Raw genomic sequence first — 17227 nt, forward strand, 5'->3', positions numbered from 1 at the left:
GTAGGGTTCATATGATTGACGTCGTGCGACATATTAAGATTTTATGTCGGTCTCAAGTTTATTCCGCGGATGGCTTAGAACGCACGGAGTTCGGAGCATGTAAGGAAACTTTATTTTACGCTCCGAAACTTCTAAGCATTAATGTTATAATAGTATAGTAAGTGGAATGCCGTATACTGGAATGCAATATATAACGCTGTAGTTTGTTTTCACTATGACACAGTGCAGCTTCACAATTTAGAGAATTGTTTAAGATTTTAATTTAGAATTAATTTGAATATATTAGTGTTCCGTTACAAACGTGAAATCGGAATAATTATTAACAGCGATATGCTACTGACATTTTTGAAATATTAAATAGTAATAAGTATACTTTTACAAAATATAGCTCGCATTGATAATATAGTCGCATTTAAATAAAATAAAAATAAACAATATGACGCATTTAATGTAGCGTCACTACCAAAATAATTATTTTTAACAAGCTAACCATGTTTTTTATTAAAATAAAATATCTCCATTTTACTTAATATGCGACTTTGGCGACTCTACAGACTATTATAATTATATCCATCAGTCCAACATAAGGGTTCCGCTTCGTTTCTTTTCGTTTTCTACGTTTTATTACAAACATACAAAAGCTGTTATTTCCCTACCCACTGTTACGTCTTAGAAGGTTATTCTCTATATTGTCACCTGCAGTAAAAAACTTGTACTTTCGCGAACCCACCTTTCGCGGTTACCTATGTTCTTATAGTAAAAACAAAAGAAATTAAAAAAAATACAAATATTATTTACTGACACTTGTTAATTTAACAAGCGTAAAGTTTCGTTTACATATTAAAAAGAAGATTCAGGTTTACCAAGATTTTCATTGCAGTCGACACTATAACTTCGCACGGACGAGATGTCTTTCAATGGCCCAATTGGACGTAAATTCACATTACGATATTCAAGCTGACATTGTCGTAACATCAGTAACTACATATACTTACCAAAGAAGTTGCAATTTCCTCAAGAAACTTGTCGATAATACTAATCCTTAACCCTTGAACGTCTACTACCACTTAAATATCAATCTACAAATATTACTCACATAAATATAAGCTCTTCATTGAATGCCTAGAAAGCTCTACTTAATTCCATTGTTCACAACATTTTCAAATACAGTGTAAACTCCATGTAACGTCACTCGATTTAACGACAAACTCTATAAAGCGTCGAAATCAATTGGCTTAGTTGGTTTAGCTTGTATTCCATACAATGATACACTCTACATAGCATTACACCCACTCTCAATAACGACCACAATTGAGTAAAAAAAGTACCTTTTAAGTTGCTAAAATTAGTAAAAACTGCGCACCTGTGTACGTTCTTTTGTCGCTTTATTATCCTAGCCCGCAATAAACTCTACTGTCGGCATCATGCATACGGAACTTTCTAAGAAATTCGTTCTTTTGTTTACCAAGATGCCTCAATATCAGAAGATATGAATAATATAATGAAAAAAATACAACAAAATTACTGGTGCAGCTAAAGACGTCAGAAAAAAAAGAACAACACGCAATAGCGTTCAAATAAGATTATTTTTTATGTATATACATAACTACTAACACTAGACTGAAATAAACTTTTTCTTTTTCTAATTCCGATTTTTCTTCTCTCCATTTAACGACCACTCTCTATAACGCCATAAAATGCACAGTCCCTTCAGTGCCGTTATATAGAGTTTACACTGTAGATACAGCAGAATAGAATTTAGGGCTACTCTATTGTTTAAAAGAACAATGATAATCTACTTCAGAATAACTCCATCCGAGTGTCCATGTATTCGAACTCTGGTAATGTACCTCCGATTTTTCGAGGGCATGTGCGTATTAAAAAATATTATAATAAGGGAATGCTTATAACGAAACATACCCACTTCGAGTGCATCCAAGATTTTAAGTGTGTAAAGTCTAACAGACAGCACCTCAGTTTGTATAGCGTGTTGGACTGCGGTCTACATATATTTAAATTTATAAGTAAATCGGTGCCGAATGAAACCGTTATAGACAAACGAGATATATTCAATCTAATAATTTCATACTACATGACCACGGAAGTACTGTGGCATGGTATAATTAAAGGTAAATTAATTAAGATATCATATCACATTCATTTTATCATGCATACATTTGTCTACTACGATTGTAAAAATATTATATCTTACTTTAACGCGATATAATAGACAAAGAAGGTAGCGAAGAGAATACACTCAGATAAAAGTTTTAAAAGTCTTACAACACGTAGTCAACGTTGGACATGATTCTCGAAATCGTACGGCACACACACGAATTCTTTTAATATTTAATATTCTCAACACACAAACGTAATAACAACAACCATGTCGATTTCTTACCTTACATGCAGACCTCTTCTGGATTCAAAATTCGTTTATGTAGATCTTTTAATTCTGATTTAATATATCTAAGATATTTTCCTTCTGATTGTATGCATATTTTATGAGTCAAAGGTATCCCATCCCTTATACACTGTACAAAGAATATAAGGGCCACGTCTTCTAGAAAGCATTGTTAATAATAATTTGCTCAAGAGGCGAGGCAAATCACGCAAAAGTTTCAAAGTTTGAATCCCTTATAGGTACACATCTAAACTCGAATGGCGATAGCTATTTCGCTTTTCATGTTGTTTGTGTCGCTGCACCTAAACATTGTACACGTGTGTGACCATCGTAGACAGTATTTAATTATTTATCATCATCATTCCGTCTCGCTCAGTCGCGTTATTTACGAGAAGCTGTCCTGCTCGCACTCGTCCCAGCTGTCGCAGTCGTAGTGGTCGCAGTCGTAGTCGATGTCGCAGGCGGCGTGGCCGGTCGCGTCCGAGCTGATGTCCGTTAGCGCCGCGTCCGACACCGGCTTCGACGATATATCCAGGATCTGTTGATGAAAACAACTTGTAAGTAATGTTATTATGGATTTTTTTCTGAAATACAGTAACTAATGAAGCCTTGTTTCATGATGCAAGTTTTGTCCTATAGTGGAACACTAAGCAAGTTCCCTTCATAGTTTGTTGTGCTCTGTAGCTCTATTTTCTTCGTGTTTGTGTCTGATCGCACCGCCATTTTCGACACAGGGAGCGCTCTGCCGCCAATTACACCGGCGGTACTAACGTCAGCGGAGGAGCGCAGGCTGTAGTTGTCGGAGTGCGGCTCGCGCTCGGCGGCGGACAGCGCGGGCGCTCTGCCGCACACTACACCGGCGGTACTAACGTCAGCGGAGGAGCGCAGGCTGTAGTTGTCGGAGTGCGGCTCGCGCTCGGCGGCGGACAGCGCGGGCGCTCTGCCGCACACTACACCGGCGGTACTAACGTCAGCGGAGGAGCGCAGGCTGTAGTTGTCGGAGTGCGGCTCGCGCTCGGCGGCGGACAGCGCGGGCGCTCTGCCGCACACTACACCGGCGGTACTAACGTCAGCGGAGGAGCGCAGGCTGTAGTTGTCGGAGTGCGGCTCGCGCTCGGCGGCGGACAGCGCGGGCGCTCTGCCGCACACTACACCGGCGGTACTAACGTCAGCGGAGGAGCGCAGGCTGTAGTTGTCGGAGTGCGGCTCGCGCTCGGCGGCGGACAGCGCGGGCGCTCTGCCGCACACTACACCGGCGGTACTAACGTCAGCGGAGGAGCGCAGGCTGTAGTTGTCGGAGTGCGGCTCGCGCTCGGCGGCGGACAGCGCGGGCGCTCTGCCGCACACTACACCGGCGGTACTAACGTCAGCGGAGGAGCGCAGGCTGTAGTTGTCGGAGTGCGGCTCGCGCTCGGCGGCGGACAGCGCGGGCGCTCTGCCGCACACTACACCGGCGGTACTAACGTCAGCGGAGGAGCGCAGGCTGTAGTTGTCGGAGTGCGGCTCGCGCTCGGCGGCGGACAGCGCGGGCGCTCTGCCGCACACTACACCGGCGGTACTAACGTCAGCGGAGGAGCGCAGGCTGTAGTTGTCGGAGTGCGGCTCGCGCTCGGCGGCGGACAGCGCGGGCGCTCTGCCGCACACTACACCGGCGGTACTAACGTCAGCGGAGGAGCGCAGGCTGTAGTTGTCGGAGTGCGGCTCGCGCTCGGCGGCGGACAGCGCGGGCGCTCTGCCGCACACTACACCGGCGGTACTAACGTCAGCGGAGGAGCGCAGGCTGTAGTTGTCGGAGTGCGGCTCGCGCTCGGCGGCGGACAGCGCGGGCGCTCTGCCGCACACTACACCGGCGGTACTAACGTCAGCGGAGGAGCGCAGGCTGTAGTTGTCGGAGTGCGGCTCGCGCTCGGCGGCGGACAGCGCGGGCGCTCTGCCGCACACTACACCGGCGGTACTAACGTCAGCGGAGGAGCGCAGGCTGTAGTTGTCGGAGTGCGGCTCGCGCTCGGCGGCGGACAGCGCGGGCGCTCTGCCGCACACTACACCGGCGGTACTAACGTCAGCGGAGGAGCGCAGGCTGTAGTTGTCGGAGTGCGGCTCGCGCTCGGCGGCGGACAGCGCGGGCGCTCTGCCGCACACTACACCGGCGGTACTAACGTCAGCGGAGGAGCGCAGGCTGTAGTTGTCGGAGTGCGGCTCGCGCTCGGCGGCGGACAGCGCGGGCGCTCTGCCGCACACTACACCGGCGGTACTAACGTCAGCGGAGGAGCGCAGGCTGTAGTTGTCGGAGTGCGGCTCGCGCTCGGCGGCGGACAGCGCGGGCGCTCTGCCGCACACTACACCGGCGGTACTAACGTCAGCGGAGGAGCGCAGGCTGTAGTTGTCGGAGTGCGGCTCGCGCTCGGCGGCGGACAGCGCGGGCGCTCTGCCGCACACTACACCGGCGGTACTAACGTCAGCGGAGGAGCGCAGGCTGTAGTTGTCGGAGTGCGGCTCGCGCTCGGCGGCGGACAGCGCGGGCGCTCTGCCGCACACTACACCGGCGGTACTAACGTCAGCGGAGGAGCGCAGGCTGTAGTTGTCGGAGTGCGGCTCGCGCTCGGCGGCGGACAGCGCGGGCGCTCTGCCGCACACTACACCGGCGGTACTAACGTCAGCGGAGGAGCGCAGGCTGTAGTTGTCGGAGTGCGGCTCGCGCTCGGCGGCGGACAGCGCGGGCGCTCTGCCGCACACTACACCGGCGGTACTAACGTCAGCGGAGGAGCGCAGGCTGTAGTTGTCGGAGTGCGGCTCGCGCTCGGCGGCGGACAGCGCGGGCGCTCTGCCGCACACTACACCGGCGGTACTAACGTCAGCGGAGGAGCGCAGGCTGTAGTTGTCGGAGTGCGGCTCGCGCTCGGCGGCGGACAGCGCGGGCGCTCTGCCGCACACTACACCGGCGGTACTAACGTCAGCGGAGGAGCGCAGGCTGTAGTTGTCGGAGTGCGGCTCGCGCTCGGCGGCGGACAGCGCGGGCGGGCCGCGTGCGCGGGACACTCGCCGGCCGTCCGACCGCACCGCCACCTCCGAAGGCAGGGAACGCTCTGCGAACCACCATCGGAATTATATTAACATTTGACACTCGCGAATAATCCGCCAAATAATTCGCAGAACGTAAATTTTGCCCGAAAATATCGCCCGACGCTACCTAGTATCCAAATCTTTAAAAAAGATACAATGCTTCGCGAATTATGACGTTAAGGCGCGTAGCGACGTCATCGAAGTCGTAACGACGACAGAACGCTTTACGCGCATGGGCTCTATGTGACCGCTTACTCTCAGTAAACCACAACTTTGCGCTATAGCACAGCGTCAGGATCGACTTCTAACACTCTGACGCTCTCTCGCACTTAATTACGCCTTCTGTGTAGCCGGTGCCTTAAAACCAATTTGGCAGTTGTGTCGCCGTAAACAAATCTCAAGATATATTTTCATTTTAAAATTAATGATAATTATAATCTATAGAAAATGATACCTAAAAAACGGATACTAGATTAGAGCATAGAGTATACCTTTAGCAAGAGGATCGGCAAGTGATACTGGTGAACCGCTTCTAGGCGAGCCGAGGCTGCCACTGTAGTACATCTCTGGATTGGCCTCGTGACGATCTATATCAGATATGAATTTATATGATCTAGCAAGTAATGAAATATGTTAATAATTGATAATAATATTTTATTTTTTACTTATGAAATCACTAATTAAACAGGTGTATAGTTTAGTTGAGCAACAGGTATAATTTACAAGAATGCTTAGCATTATTAGCATATTATGATATGAAATGTGACAAGTTGATTTCAACCAAACAATACAATTATTTTATTTATTATACTCCATCTTTTAATGAAGCTAAATTGGCACTATATTAAAGACAAAATGACACATCAAGATTATTTAAAATGTTTTGCTTCATGATGAAAATGAGCAGACGACTCACCGCAATCGACAATTTCATGGAAGACATAGTTGGCGATGGCGACGGGCTGCTTGATCCAGCCGTGCGCCATGAGCTGCCCCACCGTGCAGCGCTGCGCCGGCTCCTTGCACAGCATCCAGCGCAGCAGCTGCTCCAGATCTGCGCACACGTTAGCACATTCATCATACAATGCAGAGTCATTCTTATGCGTGGTTCTTATAGTGTGGAGCTAGGACGCCCTAATATAATTATGTTAGTGTTAAGCTAGTTATAATTAAGCTTTCTCCAGTAAACACGCCTTACAATCAAACCATCACTAAAAATCTACAGAGGAACACTACAATACGAGTGAAATGTAAACTTACATTTGATTTTCCAAGACACTTTTGTGATTGAACTTTAGAAATACTTGCCGAGGGTTAGGATTGACTTACAGTTCTAGTCAGACATTATTCCATAGTTTTTTTTTCATATAATAAAATTATTTTTCAGTTTTTGTTATACAAAGTATATAACAAATAGAAAAATAAGTTGATTCTTAAAATATTTATATGAACTAATTTTATTTTCTCAAAAGTAGAATTAGCAACCGAGTATAGTCATGTACCTTCTGAGACAGTATGTGGGAAGGCCAGTGGCCCCTGTATAGTGTCCTCGATGTCTGAGAATGGGTTGATGAAGAATGTAAGCACGTATAGAGTAATGCCCATCGACCACATGTCTAGTTCCGGACCTGCGTACCTGCGAAAATATTAGATTATTACAGGTTTGCGAAAATATTAGATTGTTAAATCTATCTATACTAATATTATAAAGAGGAAAACGTTGTTTGTTTGTTTGATTGTAATGAATAGGCTCAAAAACTACTGGACCGATTTTAAAAATTCTTTCACCATTCGAAAGCTACATTATCCACGAGTAACATAGGCTATATTTTATATGAAATATATTTGATAAATAGATTTTCAGGCGGTACAAAGTTTGCCGGGTCAGCTAGTGTTTTATATGGTGAGATTTAGGAATAGACACTTGAAATTTTTGTTATGCAGACATAGTAGTTTTAAAAAGCAGGTCTTAGTATTTGTTAGCAGTGTATGTTTAACATAACAATTTCGGCATACACACAATTCCTTTGAATGTATCTTTCGTATATAGTTTGCTTAATACAAAGAAGTCTTACTTGCGGTTAAAAATCTACTTATAAATATACTTACTTGTTCCCAGCAAGTACTTCAGGGCTACAGTACTCAATGGTGCCGTAGAATATCGAGAACAGGGTATCCTTTTTCATGAACGTCGCTGAACCGAAGTCGATTAGCTTCACGTGGAACTTGTTGTCGATTATGATGTTCTCGTCCTTGATGTCTCGATGCAGGATGTTAAGGGAGTGTAGATATTCCACCGCTTGTCCTATCTGAAATTTTATTTATTCAAAGAAAACTCTTACATTCAACTGAATAGGTTACAAATATCATCTTCTTGAAGGCTGTTCAAAACTATGATTACTACAACAAGGAGTATGAAAATATGTCTTTTCCCTTTATTAGTTTTATTTTTTATTCCCATCACGATATTGCTGACGAGGACTTAATTTATAAAGTAATTTTTCTATATATGAAATTGATAAATCTCATAAGTGGGTTATAAATACATTTTAAATATCAATAAATGTAATAGACATATTTATGCAAAAGTTTCGCCGTGGCCACGATCCATGCAACTGGGTCGAAATATCGGCAATAAAGAAATTGAAATCCGCACATCTCGTCACACTTCTAAATTCCTCTATAGTATTAGTCTCAAATATTAGAATAATGAATATAATAATACTAAGTGCATGGCCACCGCGCCAAACTGCTAGTCTGCAGACAGCCAATGCGGTCGAATACAACGCATACATTAACGCAGCTATGTACTCGTGGGACCTGCGCTATCTTCGTCCCGTTAAAATGTACAAGTTGCTATTGCGACGCGACTCGTTTCTATATTCAGAGCGGACTAGCAGTTTGACGCGGACTATAACCTGTCGGAAGACGTAGCTGAGCAGCGGCTCGTCGAGGCGCGGGCGGCGCTCGATGAACTCGAACAGGTCCATGCCGGCGCCGTGCTTCTCCATCACCATCTGGAAGTACTTCTCGTTCTCGAACACGTCGATCACCTTCACCTGCGATACATCATCATCATCATCATCATACACATCATCGTAATATTAATTCTTCTGCACAGGCGACCTTGAATTTAAAGTACGGTTAAACGCCGCGATCGAGTTAAGCATTGGACCGAAAATATGTAAAATTGACTGATTTTTTCTGGTATTTCAATGAATGAGTGAAATTTTATCATTCACTCTTGCAATCGTGAGAGTGGACAGGGTCAACGGTTATTGCACGTGAGTTGTTCATAATAACCACTATCACTAGTTATAGTATTGGAGCGGAAATGTGTCTGTTAAAATTGACCGATATTTTTTGGTACTTAAATGAATGGGTGACATTTTATTATTCACTCATAACATCGCGATTATGGCCAGGATCAACGGTCATTGCTCGTGAATATCGACTCGTTCATAATATCTATTTGATACTGTACTTTTCCACACACACTAACACACCTATATCTGCCTTATACGGCAGCGTTAAGTGTTGCTGTGTTTTGGTTTGAAAGGTGTGGTGGTAAGGGAGACATACTATTCACACAGTACTCACAATATTAGGATGTTTCAACGTCAACAGCAGGTTCAACTCGAGCGGCACCATCTTCCCGTCGGAGCCCTCCACCCAGAACTGAGCGCCGACCTTCTCCTTCAATATGAACTTGGCGACGGCCAGCAGTCGGTCTGACCGACGGTAGGCCATTTTCACGCATCCAAATCCGCCTTTGCCTGTAATTTTCAGTTAAAGAGTAGGAAAGGTATATTTATATCAACGGCTTTCGGGCTTACTCAGCCAGGATTTCGATAAAAACCACACAATAATTCATACCATAAATTCTTGATGATGAAAACTATGAGCGTTACTTATTTATATCATTGTTTGCCTTTTTTTTATTTACGCAGAGAAATTACTTCGTTAGTTAATATATGAGATAAATATATCTTACCTATTTGTTTAAGTGTGACATAATGTTTGCTGTATTCGCCAGCAGTTTGTTCTTCGCCGCACTGACTCATTAACGACATGGACTGTGGTCTACTGCTCGCTGATTTGTTGCCCTTAGAAAAGTTAATTTTTAATTAAATTAAGTATCACAAATATTTAAAACGGGTTTTTAGCCTATGGGTTAAAAATAAAATTATGTATAGCTTAGGAGAATTGGCTTCCGTAAGTTAAGGTATTGTACAGTTTCCTTTCGTCGTGGCACGACATAGTTTGTGGTATTCTGTGGTAAGGCAGCGTCGTGCCGTATATGCACTTCTTGTTCTACAAGAAGCGTGTCATGGTGTTGCCTCGTGTGGTACGTCACTTGTCGCGTCACGTCATGTCACGCCGTGCTGTAGAGTGGCGTGAGCAGTGTCGTGTGGTAAGATATCGTGAAGTGTGCCATATTGTGTTGTACGATATTGTACATCGTGTCGCGTATCGTATTATATGTCGTATGTCGTATCGTTTGTCGTGTTTCACATCGTATCGTTTGTCGTGTCGCATGTCGTATCGTTTGTCGTGTCGCAAGCTGTATCGTGCGTCGTGACACATGTCGTATCGTGCGTCGTGTCGCACGTGGCGCGTACCTGCGCGTCGCTGTCGGCGGTGGAGGCGAGCGTGGAGGCGAGCGTGGAGGCGAGGCTGGAGGCGAGCGTGGCGTGCGGCGGCGCGCGGTCGGGGCGCACGCCGAGCCACACGCAGCGCACGCGCGCGCCGCCGCACAGCTGCATGCTCGACACCGTGTACACCACGCCTGGAACGTTACACACGTTACGTTAAGCCAGGTGGAGGCTATGTTCGCGAACCTCAAGCTCCGCGCTCCAGCAACTACTCCACAGTGAAGGTGGTAGAACCCTTTGTGGTTCGACTCCGGCGGCACCACCGCCACACCTAGTACTACCTAATATGTCCCTGTAGTTCCGGGACTAGAATAGGGCTACGGTATCTCCTGCCTGTCGTAGGAGGCGACTAAAAGGGGGCTTCCGGGGTTGCAGGCGGCAAGAGTGGGAGCTCGAACCGTCCAGCAAGCGACCCCGGGAAGGACGGCGGTATGTGTGGTCGCATACCGTCGTAAACACTACATGGTGTGGGAGGAGCGAAAACTGCTCCCCCAGGGTAGAGCCCGTTGGGCATCGCGCTTGGAGGGCTCCGGTTGTGTTCCGTTGGAGATCCCGGAGTTCTCCAAGAAGCGTTGAGGACGGCCACCGGGGGGGTTTTAGTGCGGTAAAAATCCCACATAACCCGGCGTCGCTCCCACGTCGTCGGGTACCTTTAGGTTTCCCCCTCGAGAAAAAAAAAGTTCTACCTAATAACAGCAGTGTTAGGCGCTGCTGTGTTCCGGTTTGAAGGGTGTGGTAAGGGAGACATACTTTTCCGAGGCGTTCCAGTTTAGTCCTTAGGGCGACCTGAGGTAGGAATATCTAATCCTATCTGGGGTTGATTACAGATGTCCATGGGCGGCAGTAGCCACTTACCATGTGGTGGACTGCTTGCTCAACTGCTACTCCTACAATATAAAAAAAAATGTAATAAAATTAGGAAAAAATTCACTTCACCCGATCTCTCTATCACTTTGATGAGAATATTTATCAAAAAGTCATAACGACGCAATAAGACTTTTATTTAAGTTAACATTAATTACAGCATACTTTATACACACGCTGAATTCAACTCAAAAAACATTACAGTCTATAAATCAAAACTTACTAAGCTCAGTGCCGTCCTTATGCACTACAACGCCTCTGTAAGTGCCGTCCTTGTGCTGACAATCAGTCACGCACTCGCACTGGTCCTTGCTGCGCGCTTGCGGCGTCGACGTCGTCACGTTCGTGCGCAGGAGTCGCTTCGCCACGCACGGGGTCTCTGGCGGCTCGTCTGTGGAACGAGTAAAGGAATATTGTTTCTTTTTGTTTTTTGATAACGTATGTATTGTATAATAGTGGCTTTGTGTTTGTATCTCGGTCATACATAATGGAAATTAAGCGAGACGCCGCTAATTTGTGTCACCATCAGTACTGAAATTGAAGTCATATTTTTTGAACGCATGTAAGTATACATATGTGAATATGCAAGCCTTAGTTGACATAACTATAATACTAAAGTATATTTTAATCAGGTGTAATGGAATATAAAGTAATGAATGAACTTTTTTCACAATAATTATCAATACTTATAACTAACCTTCATATTTCTTCCTCGGAGCCGATTCAGTTTGAGTTTCTAGATCATTGTCATTACTCAGGCTATCAATACTGTCGTTCCCATTGTGTTTGGGCAAGTCCTCGATCTCACAGCCGGGCGGCGGCATCTCATTAATAGGTGTAAGGAAATCCGCACTGGTCTCGTTGGAGTCGCAGAAATCGATCGACAAGCTGCTCTTGTCGTCTCGCCCTTCCCTCGAGACATTCACCTTCATTGATCTGTACTTGCTCGAGTCGAAGGACAGACGCAGTGAGGGATCATTCAGTCTCACACGAGGCGTGTTGGGAGTTACTGGCGTGGTCCCTGTCGGCGTCACCTCTTGTGAATGCTGCGACGTGTAGTAGATCGAGTCTGACTTCTCCGACGGTTTGTTGTTCAGTTGAGCTTGTTTCACTGGATTACTGTGTTCAGAGCGAAGTATATTCTCCGAGCGCGACTTAGAGATGCTACTATGGCAATAGTTTTCATCATCAATGGATATTCCGGACATCCCAGATGTAACGTCAGGTAGTGCAGACATGTCGTTCCTCTGTTCTGTCGTGCTTATGCTCGACACCATGTCCTGAGTAGGTGTGGGCGTGTGTGTGACCATGCTGCACGACTTGTCCAGACAGAGGGCGCTGGAGGACTTTTCCCTCGTAGTGGATAACATTGACTGCTGTACGTTGAGTGACATACAGGCAGATTTTTGGCTGCCATTGAACGCGCCGCATGAATCTTCATCCGTATCTGATGCTGCAACAATAAATTACATACAATGAAAAATTACTTGAACATAATAGAAAAAAAAAAGAAATTTCGTAACTTTAGAAAGCAACTTCGTGGTTTTAAGCACTAAAGATATGTAATATACTGCCACGTGGAGAATACAGCATAATTCTCTTTATTGTTACATTAAAATGTTCGGATCCAGTTCCAGTTCAAAAATATATAACTGACAATTATCAGTAGTATTAGTAAGTATCATTTGCAATGCACAAAAAATAAATACATTTATAATAGGTCCCAAAAAGAGTACAAGAAAGAACACATACCTGATCCATCATCGTCATTATTAACGGGCGAGAGCGTCATATTCCTGTTCCTCTCCTGCACTTTGATGAGGTCCACCTCCCTGCAGAAGTTTGGTATGACCTCCTCGATGTGATGGCCGATCACCTCCGAGTGAGTTTTGCCGAATGTGAGCATCGCGAAGTGTTGGTTGCAAGCGGAGATGATGCCGCTCTCGTCCACTACCAGGAGACCGCTTACGTTGTATGTCACCTGTAACAGTTTAGTTGCTGCAATCCTTGTTATGAGTATAGTATGAATTAGTGACCAAGTGGTGTTGGATGTTTTTCACCGGTTATAAGGCTGTTACTTCTATATGATAGTAGAACATGTAGAACTGACCAAATTACAATTAATTAATCTCAACAGTCCATTTGAAGGTTTTAAAGGCTCTCTGATGAAGTATACTGTGGCATTTTTGTTATAAACATTGGACGTTTTTATTTACTCATATGTTTTCTATTTTATATTACTCATGTTCCTGGTTTCATAGTTTGTAGAGTCACCACCCACAAACATTACTTAATGTGTACAATAAGAAAGTCATAAGCTTTGTAACTTACCCTAACATTAACTTCAAACAGATCCTTCTTGCTGCCCTTTATAGCTGACCATGGCGCAGCCTCAGTGTTATCTGGTTTTGATATCCAAAGGCAAAGCGGAAAGCATCCGCCATCCAATGTTCGTCCTGTAAATAATAAAGTACGGATTTTTATATAAACACCTGCCTGGTTAATCTAAATTTAAAGTGTACAAAAGGAAATTCTGTATTGGATTGTTCTTGACCAAATACTTTTATGTAATAATTACCGAAAAATAAATAAACTTATTTGACTTCACAATGACATCACATGTAAAGGGTACTTGAGATGATAGATTTATTTTTAAAATTTAGATCAATAGGTACCATTGCACTTAACATTTTATGGTGTTTATGATGGATGTCTCCCATAATTAATAGATGACCTGGCATGTAAGTATACAAAATAAACAATATCTGACACAGCTTATGCATGAATACAAACTTACCAGTAGCTTTCTGCTTAGCAACACTCTTGGGTAGCGGAGCGTCGTAGGGGGGCAGCTGTATGGAGGGTATGAGCGAGGCGATGGGCAGCCCCACCAGCTTGTCGGGCGCCTCCGCCTGGAACAGCAGCGCCGCGTCGCCGCCCTCGCACGACACCACCATGCCGGAGTCCGCTTCGATCGTCAACTGGAAGAGCAAGGGATGAGGATGTTTATCCAGTTTTTATTCAATAATTATTAAGGAGATACACAAAAATAAAAAAAAAATCTATACAACAAAACACAACAACAAAAAATATATAACCTAAGAGTGACCGACTTAAAAATGAATGGTTTAAACTGGTAACAGTGAGGACAGCAGCAATTTTGTCAGTAAATAACTGAGAACATAGTGAAAAATTTTAAAGTTTATCCCCTAAGGGACTAAATAAACGCAAGACTTCTTTGCAAGTAAATTTAGAAGTTACTTCTCAATAAATACATTTCATAAACATAAATTATGCTATTAAATGCCTACCGGGAAAGTATGGTTAACCGTAACAAGATGTTCTAGTAGTAAGACTGGATGATAAAAATCTATAAAATAAATTATAGAAACCTAAGTATTTACCACAACATTTTTGCAGCTGACTGGTTCAGCGACTACTAGGCAAGGCCCATCGTTATCCAACTGTCTTATCCAGAGCGAAACTTGTACTGTGCCGCCATCTTTTGACAGGAGTTCTACGACCTGCAATAAAAGCAGAAGTAAATCAGTTCATAGGGGGTAGAATCATCTGAGTATTACTAGAGGTAGATTAAGAACTGTTTGCAGAAGAATCATAAGACCTAAAATGGTCTTATTTACATTATGATATAACTGTGGTGCCAAACTGCTGTGCATTATAGTTACTCTATCCATCAGCTATTGAAGTAGATTGCTGAACATAGCCATCCTGTAAGCTTGACGGTTTTGCCATAATCACCATGCTTGGCTGTACGTATTGGCGACATAAGGCTTTTACCTGTCTTTTAAATTTTATTGTTAATTTGCATTCTATGATTTCCAGAGCAAGATAAGAAGAGTAATTGCTATGCCACATTGTATTCTATAACACAAACCAACCTTTCCACTCAATAATACCACTGTTCCATCATCAGATGCATCTCCGTCCTCCGGCTCATGTAGGCTGAATGCCTTGCAGCTTCTATTCCTTAGTAGATCGGAGAACCTCAGTCCGCACAGTTCTCCAGATGAGTAGCCAAGCAGGGAGCATGCCTTGTTGTTCACTATTAAAATCTGCAAAATGTAAAGTACATAGGTATTATGTAAGAGGCATCATGCACTTTATTTTTAGATAACAATTTAAGATTGATTCTCCAAGGGTAATCTGCTAGGCAAATTGGATTGGAGGAGGACAGGAGGACAAATCACTACTTATTGGGTACCCTTAGTGTAGGCGATGAAATCTTCAAATAGAAGGCCTTTTGTATTTTATGTCGCCAATAAACTTCAATAGGTTATACAATTTGAAATTAGCTTCTAAGTTAGGAGAGATGAAAGTCGTCATAACAGTCTTTTTTTCTATTTCATTCTCATATTACACCACTGCTTTAACACTTAGCTAAAGATTTCTGCTCTATTTTGGTCTGAATATTATAATAAAAACAATTATATTGAATAAACATACATACCTTAGAAGAATTAGGTTCTATAGTGAACACTGCCTTGCTTGGGTTGATAGCCTGTTGCAGGCGATCTGTCTGTGACTGCGCTGGAGAGCCGGCTACATCACCAGTTGTAAGTGTTGCATTGAATCGCAAGCCATTTGGCCCATCAACTGTGGATAGGAGTTTTACTAACTTTTGTCCATAGAATTAACTAAACAAGTAAGCTACAGTTTTAATTTTAATATAGTATATTTTCAATACTTATATTTATTTTGTTATTCAATTCATACTTAAAATACTAAGTTATATTTGTTGTATGAAAAATTATATCCCGGTGACCAACAGTACCCAATCGTAAAATAATATGGGGAGTGCATTTTTTTTCTCCAAAATTAACTTGCCTTTTTTCAATAAAAAAAATATGATTAGGCTAGGGAAGTTGATTTTTCACCAATTTTATATTTGTAATGATGCACCATTAGTTTTTATCAAAATTGGCCTCATAGCTCTTTTAATCATTTTTCACTATTTCAGACTTGAAAAATTCTTAAATTCTTGAAAAATCTTAAATTCAAGAGTAAGTCATAATACAGAGAAAACACTCACCTCTAACTAAATCAACAGTCTGTTTAACTTTAGTCGGGGTCTCTAACTCCATCCTTATAGGCCTGACTTTGCGCTTCAACCGTGGAAAGCTTTGGTTGCCCTCGAAGGAACAGTTGCTCCACACATTTTGTAATTCAGGCTGGGGCTTGACGGTTCTGGAACATATTTATCATAAATTTATATAGTGAAATGGGGACTATGCTTTTTATTTTAATTCATATGTCTCATTTATTTATATATTCCATCATAAATCATTGAGTATATTAAAATATTTGGATACTTCAAGAAATTGGATGTAATAAAAATATTTTATTACTTACCATAATATAACAAACTTAGTTGGGTTTTAATAGTTATGTTAAGGCAGCCAACACATTGCCTGGTGTAATGATCTATCATAAAGTCATTTGATTCACTTAAATTATTCTTACCTGCATTTATTTTCAATGTCCAGCAATTTAATAGGTGTGAAGAACTTTTGGTTTTCATTTGACACAGCAGCAAAATTAAGTGTGGATTTCTATAACAATGAAGATATATCAATTGCGTTTGTTTAACAGTTTAATAAACTAGTAGAATAATATTATGGTATCTTACAGGTTTTGGCGTCAAATTGAGATGCTCGGGTGAATATACGTCGAGGAATCTCCCCAATCTTGCTTTTACGGGGGTAGTACTGGGCGTATCGGTCACTACGTTCCTCCTATAATTATTAAACGTTTAATTCACTTTTTTAACGACTTAATGCTAACAAATCGTTAAAGACCAGCTTTATGATTTATTTACATTCACTAATGTTATTTTTGAAAGAAAATCAATACATTACAGCGCGCAAGTTCAAATAGGTGCGATCTAAATTTGTAGTTCGAAAAGATTATAAAAATAACGTACCTGTTGTAACTCAACATCTTGTAAAATTGTTATAATGTTACTTAGCGAGTTTTTTAACTTATTTACTCCTTTATTATTATAGTATTTTCGAGAATTTGTCGTTGGCCAACTAAAAGTTATTTCAAACAAAAGTAAACCGAAAACAGCTGTCACGCATATTGTGCAAATAAGCAAACGTTCAGAAAGCTACACATAATCAAAACTTATTTTTTAAAATAAACCATACATTATGTAAGGCCTAAAATTTTATTTAAATACCACCCTTTAAGTAAATAAAATACATATCCACATTTAAAATATTTC

General features: G+C 42.8%; 1 protein-coding gene across 1 annotated transcript; it reads right to left on the reverse strand.

Moving 5' to 3' along the window:
* Window positions 1-1744: 1744 nt before the first annotated feature.
* On the reverse strand, window positions 1745-17055 carry Pask (PAS domain containing serine/threonine kinase). Its single transcript, XM_073090239.1, has 22 exons — window positions 16925-17055; window positions 16631-16736; window positions 16465-16553; window positions 16034-16188; window positions 15452-15597; window positions 14883-15056; window positions 14388-14507; window positions 13781-13964; window positions 13315-13439; window positions 12736-12964; window positions 11681-12436; window positions 11207-11374; window positions 10087-10253; window positions 9459-9570; window positions 9065-9240; window positions 8383-8523; window positions 7574-7773; window positions 6967-7100; window positions 6381-6518; window positions 5956-6051; window positions 5354-5487; window positions 1745-2942 (listed from the first exon to the last, which is right to left on the reverse strand). Exons 1-22 carry the CDS (start codon window positions 16939-16941, stop codon window positions 2790-2792), a joined length of 3720 nt encoding a protein of 1239 aa, XP_072946340.1. The 5' UTR covers window positions 16942-17055; the 3' UTR covers window positions 1745-2789.
* Window positions 17056-17227: the final 172 nt, after the last annotated feature.

This window comes from Epargyreus clarus, unplaced genomic scaffold (genome assembly GCF_041222505.1).
Source record: "Epargyreus clarus isolate Ecla_fem2 unplaced genomic scaffold, WU_Ecla_fem_2.2 ptg000003l, whole genome shotgun sequence".
Taxonomy (NCBI): domain Eukaryota; kingdom Metazoa; phylum Arthropoda; class Insecta; order Lepidoptera; family Hesperiidae; genus Epargyreus; species Epargyreus clarus.

Bases quoted from the DNA above. Each gene is read 5' to 3' on its own strand.
- Pask (XM_073090239.1), bottom strand. The intron at 9,241-9,458 runs GTAAGATATATT...TGAAAATTACAG, and splicing joins TGTCACACTTAAACAAATAG to GCAAAGGCGGATTTGGATGC. The intron at 8,524-9,064 runs GTGAGTACTGTG...GATGTATCGCAG, and splicing joins CGTTGAAACATCCTAATATT to GTGAAGGTGATCGACGTGTT.